At 40.0% G+C, this 9,827-nt stretch overlaps 1 protein-coding gene across 1 annotated transcript in view; it reads left to right on the top strand.

Moving 5' to 3' along the window:
• Positions 1 to 9,827, top strand: part of spire2 (spire-type actin nucleation factor 2) — a 46,801-nt gene that overhangs the window by 12,980 nt on the left and 23,994 nt on the right. The window contains exons 2-5 of the mRNA XM_050074113.1: positions 1,825 to 1,868; positions 3,612 to 4,004; positions 6,899 to 6,979; positions 7,103 to 7,267. Coding sequence (XP_049930070.1) covers positions 1,825 to 1,868; positions 3,612 to 4,004; positions 6,899 to 6,979; positions 7,103 to 7,267 — 683 coding nt within the window. The remainder of the gene's footprint in view (positions 1 to 1,824; positions 1,869 to 3,611; positions 4,005 to 6,898; positions 6,980 to 7,102; positions 7,268 to 9,827) is intronic.

Raw genomic sequence — 9,827 nt, 5'->3', positions numbered from 1 at the left:
GGTTCGGGTTCGGACAGAAATATGCTGCCCATGCCGCACTCTAACACACACACACAAACACACGGAAAACCGGACATTATCATCAGTTTATAAAAAGCCCCCGGACGCCCCGGACGGGACGTGAAAAGTGGACATGTCCGGGCAAAAGAGGACGTTTGGTCAGCCTAAGTTAAAATAGTTACATTACTAATTACATTTTTAACAGTGTAACTAGTAACCTGTAACCTATTACATTTCAAATAATTTCCCAACACTGCTAGTTAAACGGAACAGTCACATCTAAAACATTTGATATGACTCACATCATTACTCTGCATTCAGAGGATAAGAAATTCAACTTCTACTGGAAAAAATATGGAAACAATAAGATGAGACCAGCTCAGTATCCCAAAACCTGACATGTACACACAAATAGATACATACATGTTGTGTGGTCACCGGAAAAAAAATCCAGTCACTTAAAAAACCAGAAAGTTATGAAGACTAAACAGACAGTTTCAGCTTGCCCCATATTTCATAAAAAGTAAAAACCCTCAACAAAACATAGAGAAAGAATTGGTGATTAATGGTTAGTTATTAGAGCAATCCCCTGCAGAAAGATTTGGTATCAACAAAAGAACATATTTGTTCCCAGTTTAACAGAAGTTAAGTTTCTAATAAACTTCCACAATATGAAAAAATGCAGTGAGAAAAACAATATAAACGTCATCTGGCAGAACTGGGAAGAGAATATATAACCACTTGTCATGATAGTAGTAGGGTATCTCTTTTTAATTCACTCTTAATATAGAAACTTCTTTCTTGTTATGATTCAGAGATGTTTAAGTTATTGTTACACTTTTTTTCTTTGTGACTTTTATGTCTTCATACTGTACAGCACTGTACTGTATGAAAACTTGGAATCAGCTGTTACATGTTGTTTGTTGTTTGTTGTTTTTCTTCTTAACTTCAGTGATAAGTATTTGAACAGATAAAAACAGTATGATTCAGACACCAAATGTTTTATTTACATTTGAAATGGTTTTGGCCCCAAAGGGAAAATGAAACGATTAATATTTCTGTTTAGTCAACGTCCCCACAGTGTTGGATGACAGGGGAGAATACGTCTAGAACTGTGATTTTGAATTTGTTTTTAAGTCCAAAGAAACGTTGGGTGACTCTCGAGCACAACGGCGCAATTAAGCTTTAATTAATTTGAGAAGCTGTTTTTCTTTGGGCTCTCTGCAGTCTGCTGGTGGTTAGATTGAACAGGTTTACCTGTGATTCATCAGTCCACAGTATGTTCAGCTGATATTCCCTGATCCATTTCCAACACGCTGCCTGTTAATTCCAGCTCGTAGTGCAGGGACCTGTTCCTCTTTAAATCTGCACACATTTTGATACAAAGCTTCTGGTTTCTCTTAACAGTGACTGACAACTTTTCTTATTCTTAGTAATTCTTATTCTGGTTAAACCATTTTACAGGTTTTTTGTCTTCATCTACAAAATAAACTCTTTATACAAAATAACATTTATTTGTCAAGGTGACTTTCTACAACCTTAAAGCATCAAAGACACTTAAAACCTTTGAACAGTATTTTATATCTGCACTGGCATTATGTTTTGTGATTATAAAAACACACCAAAAAGTATCAATTGAAGTTGATACAAGTTTGTTTTTTTCTACGTTGATCAGAAATGGACAAAAATGAATTAATCTCAGAGTTTTGGCAGACATGTCAGATGTAGAAAGAGTGGAATAAAAAGCAAAATGTTGATTTAAAAAAATCACCCAGTATTGTTCTTTATATAAAATGTTTTGTGTTTCCTCCTTTGTCTCCTCAGATGACACAGATGGGCCTCCTGCTCCGCCTGCTGCAGAGCACCAGGTGAGAAAGAAAGAAGGCAGACACAGAGCACCTCACTGTTTCAATGGTGGCAGTAAAATGCTTTTTATTATGGAAATTAATTACATATCAGTTATTACAAGACCTTTATTTGTCACAAAAGGTTTTCCCAGGTGACATAAACTAGATTTTACACATTATTAAATTAATTTCACCCTTATTTTTAAACATGGAACAATGTTTTGACATTTTATACAGTGGAAACTGCTCATAGTGATCTTGTCTGTGCTGGTCAAATTGATCACTAAAGACTAAAGAAGGATGATTATTATAATCAAGTTTTTATTCTTTATTTGTCAATGCAAATGACTATCTCATTGACATTTGTGTGTTTATTACATTATGTAATTAAATGGGACAGCGTTGCTTATTACTGGATTTAATTGACTGTTTCAAACAGTCATTATGTGACCGGCATTATCAGGGCTTCAACCACAGGTGCTTTCACAGTGCTTATTTGTTTTCTGTCTCTGTCACTAGCAGCTGTTATTGTTTCTCATTGTTTGACCAGTCTACACAAGGTAGCGTGAGAACAACCAAGTTTGGCTGCTGCATAAGCTTCGAGCAGCACTAGCCTCAGGGGGCCAGCTGGAAGTAGATGAGTTCCTGCAGGGCAAAGTGTCATTGGAGTAAAGTTAGAAAAAATAAATTTTTCTGTAAGTTGTCATGTATGAAAAGACCCTATATGAACACTTGAATTAGACTACTTGATTAACCCACTATAAGTGAATTATTTATTGTGTCCTAAGCTTTTTGATCATATAAGCTGTTGTTCACTGTATCTGTGATCACTGTAAGCCGTCTCCACTGTACTGTACTGTAGGTTTTGTCTTAGATATCGATCGTTGGATGCTTACTGTTAAGGATACAAGTAGGGATGGGAATAGAGAACTGGATCCAGTTGAGTACTGGGTACAAATAGTCAAAACTATTGAAATCATACGGCCACAAGCTTATCAGTTCCTTTTATGGATGCTGACATTTGCGCATTACTAAACAATGGTGTCAGACTTATGTGTCTGTGCTGCTGGAAACTTGCAACAAGACAGAGATGACAACAGTGCTACTTGTAATGTCTGTAAAATGACAAATACATGTGGAAATACCAGCCATATGCTCAAACATCTTCTACGCAACATGGGCTTAGAGATCAGATATGCCATGTATTTGACACTCCCTGCACGTGTGCCACTTCTTCCCAACCAAGCAGCACATCCGTAACCGAGGGTAAATATCCTGTTCTAATAACAACAGCGCCTCGCAGCTACTCTGTGTTCAGACTCAGATATAAGAAAACAGTTGCACTGGTGCTGAAAACGTGTGTAGGCCCACTTTTTTTCCACACAGAAGATTGATTAGGAATCAATAAAGAACAAGGCCAACAAACAGAATTGATAGTGGCACACGTATCAACAAAATCTTATCGATTCTCATCCCTACATGAGAGCTGGATGGTTTAGAGAACAATTTCTGTCAGCTACTGCCAGCACTGCTATGTATGTGTATGAAAGGCCCTTCAACATGGTCTCACATGATTGTTCGTCTTGATCAATCAGACGCACCATAAAGAGTCTTTAATGTGAGACTAAATGTTCTGTTTGAGTACATTAGTTTGCATCTGTCTAGGTGTTTGGCAGGATCATGACAAACTTGGTGTTGGTGATGTTTTGGTAAAGAACAAACTGTTTACTATTGCCCTGTTGTATCTCCTCATTCATCCTTCAGCTGGTCCAGTCGCTGGGTGTGGCCATCTACCGAGCTCTGGACTGGGGACTGGATGACAGCGAGGAGCGGGAGCTCACCCCCCAGCTGGAGAGCCTCATTGAACGCATGGCTGGGGGGGAGCAGGTTGGAGAGGGTGACAGCACCGCTGGGAACGGTACTAAAGATGAGGGGTACAGCGGCCAGGAAGAGGAGGAGGAGGAGGAGGAAGAGGAGGAGGAGCAGGAGGGAGCAATAAGGCCGGTGTGTACATTCCGCCAAGTGATGGCGCTGTGTGCGTCTCGGCTGGCTAACCCGAGCTTGGCTCCGGAGCACTACCAGGCTGTCTGCAGGGCTCTGTTTGTAGAGACTCTGGAGCTACAGACCTTCCTCATCAAGATCAGAGATGCTAAGGAGGTACATTAAGTTGTCTTTTCAATAGAACACCTGTTTGCTTGTGAAATAATGTAGCTGAAGACATGTAGAGAATAAATGGAGGAGAACGGATGCATGACCTGCTTTTCAGCCGTGGACTTTCACTGCTCCTGCCTTCAGTGGTCTGCACCTCGCTCTGTGTGTGCACTCTTTGAATACAAAATGCTTAAAGCCCAGCTCGATTAATATTCTTGTTTACATGCTACAGAGCAGAGACTAAACATCTGAAGATGCCACCTCCACAGTATTTTAAGTTATTTAAGTGCTCAGCTTCGAATCTAGACTCCTGTTGTGTCACTGCAGTGGTTTACCCTTGTTAAACTGTTTATACATGTACAGGTGGTACGCTCTGTCTCATTTAGCAGACGGATATCTAGATGCTGCATAAAAAGTCCAGTAGAGAGTCATAGTTTGATTAAAATGTATGCTGTTTATCTGTTCTTTAACAATGCAACAATAATTTGAACGCTCCACAGTAAGTCAGGTATGGAGTCATTTGGGTTAAGCAGACTGAGGATTCATTCCTTTATGACAACTTGGGTCTTATTTATAGTTTGGCCATTACTTCCATCAGTAATAATGATATTGTATTCACCAAATGTATTATAGATACCCTGACTTTCCTCTCACTGAAACATGTGTGTTTGCTTCAGGCCTAACCACGGCTTCCCCCAGGCACCATCAGGACTCAACTATTGTATACACACACACACACACACACACACACACACACACAAGGAATTTAACCATAGGTAAGCATATAAAAAGTTACATAAAAGTAAGGTTTTTAACCTGCTTTTAAAGGTGTTCAGTGTGGGGGCCTTTCTCAGGTCTTCAGGCAGGGGGTTCCATCTTCTTGGGGCATAAGTGCAAAAGGCAGCATCTCCTGCTTTAGAGTTAGTACGTGGGATGGTTAAAAGACCAATGCCTGTGGACCTTAGAGTTCTTGCTATTTTGTATCCAATCAGCATGTCTTTTATATACTGAGGTGCAAGGCCATGTAGAGCTTTGTATACTATTAATAAAATTTTAAAATCGATTCTGGTTTTGACAGGTAGTCAATGCAGGGATCTAAGAACAGGTGTAATGTGTTTAGACTTTTTAGTTTTGGTGAGAATGCGTACAGCTGCATTTTGAATTAACTGTAGTCGCTGCACAGCGGATTTTGGGAGGCTGGTGAATAGACTATTACAGTAATCTAGTCTGCTTGTTATAAAAGCATGGATTAATTTCTCAGAGTCTGATTTTGATAGAAAGCCCCTTAGTTTGGAGATGTTTTTTAGATGGTAAAAGGCTGATCTTGTGAGATAATTGATGTGGCTCTTAAAATTTAGATCACTGTCTATGATCACACCCAGATTTCTAGTTTCACTTTTGCTCTTCAGAGACAGAGAATTGAGATGAGCTGCAATTCTCTGTCTCTGAGCCTTTGCACCAAAGATGAGTATTTCTGTTTTGTCTTTGTTCAGTTCTAAAAAATTCTCTGACATCCATAGATTAATATCTTCAATACACTGAGTTAGGGAATGTATGGGATCTAGGTCATCAGGAGATAGGGATATGTAGAGTTGTGAATCATCATGCATAATTATGGTAATTTATGTTGTGTTTCTGTATAACGTGTGAGTGGGAGCATACAGAGGTTGAATAGTAGTGGTCCAAGAATTGAAAATTCTGAATGTCCAAACTGCACAAACACCAGCCACACTTAATATATTGATAATCACTCATGACTGCAGTTTAATTTTATACAAATACAAGTCAAATAATTATTGTAAGATCATAGTGAAGCAAACATGTTCATTGCAGAAACTGCATCAACAAAAAGTACAAGGCGACTAACTTTAGGCCAGTATTCATCTCTCTTACACATAATGCACACATATGGACACTTATACACACAAATACATACATACATACATGAAGGTGAGCCCTTTGCTTTATAAGTTCCACAAAGTTTAAATGGACACAATAAAAGGGAGCACCAGTGTCCAAAAACAAAAGTCATACACATGCAATTGAAGTCCATTCCTACCTCTAAAAAGTCTTCCTCCTGGCTTTACTCACAGCATGGCACAGTCCCTGATAAGGGCTTCAACAATGTCACTTTCCAATGATGTTAACTAGCTTAGCTAATGTTACAGTTCAAATTCCATCTTACCTTAGTTAGCTAACTCCCTTAAGACCTAGCCTGCTAGATACCTAACTTTTGGAAACAGGTGGCACTTGCCAGTGTCGTGCCAAAAAGTGATTGTCTGCCAAAAACATATTCCCGTCCACGGGCACCCCTGCAGCCTGTTAAATCTGTATCGCCCAGTTTATTCGTCTACAACCCCCAGCTACCAGCCCCAGAGGTTGCCACTTGTTTACAACCTGTCCGATCATCTGTCCTCGTGGTTGTTGCCCCTTGAGACCTTCTTTTAGCAATGTTGCCATGCTCCAAGATTTCGGCAATTACTTTGGTGTTTACAGAACAAATCATATAGTTATGGAATATGGTCGTAGATATAAAGGGCAGCCAAACTTGCTGGGAAGAGATACAAAGTTGAAGAGAAAAATCATTACTCAAATTGTCCGTAAACAGCTCACAGACCAATTTCCTGCTTAAACTTTGACCCGCTGTACTTGCCGTAGGTGTGTGTGTGCACATGGTTTTCCATTTGGATTATAATTGACACTTTGGGTCCACTTTTGTTTTTGTTTTTTACTGAAAAATAATGTCATATGCTGAGTGAATCGGGTTAATGCCACTACGTGCAGAATTATAATTACTATTTTAAGTTACTGAGTACATCCTCTTCAGATCTTGTATTTTGCACCTATGGCTGAAAAAAACAGTGTTTAAAATGTTACCATTGTCACTATTTGTTGCACAGATGCTGAGGAAGATCACAACAGAGGAAACGCTGGAAGACAGGTCTACCGCAGAGCTGGACGCATTGAAGCATAGAGACTGGGTGAGACGAAACGAGCAAGGGCGCAGCATGACAGGGAGGACAATACAACAGTGTGTTTGACTGAAGAAGGCAGTGTTGTCGTGTTGACGCATGCAGATGTGTGTGCTGTTGTTTCCATCCTAGGCACGTCTGTGGGTTCAGCTGATGAAGGAGCTCAGACAGGGAGTGAAGCTGAAGAAGGTGCAGGAGCAGCCGTTCAACCTGCTGCCCACCGAGTTCAGCCTCACACCATTCGAGATGCTGATGCAGGACATACGAGCTCGCAAGTTCCAGCTACGCAAAGTCATGGTGAGAGACAAAACTTAGTTTAAAATAATCAAGCCAAGCATTAGATATGATGTAAATATGAAGATATGAAAGCAGTTAAAACATCTGTGCCATGAAAGCAGTTGAAATTGTCAGCTGATTAGTAAACACTGAAAGCAGATGACATGTCAGTCGAAGAGTAAGAGATAAAAGCAGTTGAATTATAAACAATTAAAACAATTTCAATTTCAGTTGTAGATTAAGTGACAGAGATAATGGAAGTGTCTGCACTGTAAACCCGGTAATAATAATAACTTTATTTATATAGCATCTTTTAAAACTGTGTTACAGAATGTTTCACAGATTATATGAACCACCAAGTGCTGATTGGTTTTGATTTAAAAGAATAAGGTTGCAAGACAGATTTCTACTGAGAGACTGCTCTAGAGTTTTAAGGCCCTGACAGCTCTAGTCTTAAGTGTAGATCGAGGGACCGTTTGTAGATTTTTGTCAAACAATCTGAGATTGCGTGCAGGTAGATAGGGGCATATAAATTCACATATGTACTGTATGCTGGTGTTAGGCCAGTGCTTTAAATGTAATGGTTAAAATCAATCAATCAATGCAAGGTTGGGGATGGGGGTTATGCAATCTCTTTTGTTTGATCCAGTTAACAGTCTCGCTGCAGCATTCTGTACAATCTGCGTACTTTAGTGTTTAGGCAGGTAAAGAGCGGTGAATTTCAAGAGAAAATAAATAAAGACATGAATAACTTTCTTCAAGTCAGAGAATGTTAGACCATTAGATGTTGAAAAAAGCAGGACTTAACTCCCTAAATTGACATCTTGTTGAAAGTTTAATTGGAATCAAAGATAACTCCTAGATTTCCAGCATTGGACTGAACAGAGGGCACCAAGTTCTGGCACTTATCATTGAATACGGAAGTGTCTAATAGCCCCAAAACAATACAATTTCAGATTTTTCTTTATTGGGGTATCCTGGTTATATAGACATAGAGTTGAGTGTCACTGGCATAACAATGAAAAGAGATTTTATGATTGCGAAATAATCTGCCCAGAGGAAACATTTACATACAGAACAGAAGAGGACCCAGGACAGAGCCTTGGGGTGCTCCATGGTGCATAATGGAGATGAACCATTTCAGACCAGTGTCTGTAATTTTTTTCATTGTCTTTTAGATGGCTAATTAAGGTACTGTGATCCACTCTATCAAAAGCAGAACTTAAGTCAAGTAGGATCAAGCCAGACCCTTCCCCAGCATCAGCAGCAAGGAGGAGATCAGTGATCACCCTAAGTATAGCAGCGTCAGTGCTGTGTTCTTCTGGAAAGCCAGACTGGAACTTTCCAAAAATATCACATTGGCTCATGTGGACAGTTAATTGTTTGTAGAAAATCTTCTCTAGGTTAATTGACTTGTAAATGCTGAAAGCAGCTGAAACGTCAGTTGTAGAGTAAGCACTTTACAGCAGTTGAAATGTCAGGAGAGGTCTTAAAGGGGCTAGAGGCGAAATTCAAAGCCTATGAGTTGTGTGGACACAGTTCTCAATATGGAGGTGGCTGAGCTGGGGGCTAGCAGCTAATGGTGCTAACTCCATTAACAGCTATAAACATCAGCAACAGTGCTCACAGAGCTAACAGTGTCAGTTGGGGGTAACTGGAGGGTGGGCAACGCGCTTCTGTGACAACACTGTCCCAATGTCAGCTGTAACCACAGAGTACAGTGCAAAGCATCAGCGATGAGCTAGTGAGTGGGATACACACATGCACTAATATACACATGCGGCAGGACCGGCTTACCACAACAAAGAAAAAGCTGGGATAACAACACACACAGAGGTGGTGTGACTTTAATCTCTGCTCAGGACACCATTACTCCGCTATATTTTTACATAGTAAACCATTTATTTGCTGCTACGTTAACACTCTGAATGTTGCATACAAAACCTTGTTGACAGCAGCGAAATTGAAGATGTTGCAGAGGAAATATTTCGAGATTGTTCTTTCCTCTGTGAAACCCAGCAAGAAATGCTTTAATCTTCAATTCACTTTGTTCAAACGGGGCACGAGGACACTGAGGGCAGACAGGAGTGAGACTGTGTGAGACTGTAACACCTGTTTGTCATTCGAAGACCTTGGAGCTACTGTCCTCTTTTCAGGCAGTCCGCTGCACCATGTACTGTAAAGGCTTTGTTATAGTTAGAAAACATTATGTAGCAGGCATACATGAGGCAATCACCTTGAGGCCATCTCCACGGGCAGATACATAATTCAGCCTCAGAACACAAATATTAATGAAGATTTCTCTCGGCCTTCTGTCCTCACAGCAGCCAAAATCATCAGCCAACTCTGCAGTTCCCCTCAGCTTCACCTCAGCTTCTTTAAGCTTCTTGTCTTGTTTTACGGCCTCAACTTAACTGTTTTGGTTCAGTCTAACAACTCTTATCAACTCCTATTAGGCTGCTGTTATCAGTGAGAAAGCTCTGATAAACCCACTGTACTGTGGCTGCTTAGCACTACATGCCAAAGTTAGCAACTAGCTGGTGAACATAGAATTTAGCAGCTGAAGAGCACTATATTTATT

The sequence above is a fragment of the Epinephelus moara genome, chromosome 20, assembly GCF_006386435.1.
Source record: "Epinephelus moara isolate mb chromosome 20, YSFRI_EMoa_1.0, whole genome shotgun sequence".
Classification (NCBI taxonomy): domain Eukaryota; kingdom Metazoa; phylum Chordata; class Actinopteri; order Perciformes; family Serranidae; genus Epinephelus; species Epinephelus moara.
This window is presented reverse-complemented; position numbering and strand designations above follow the sequence as displayed.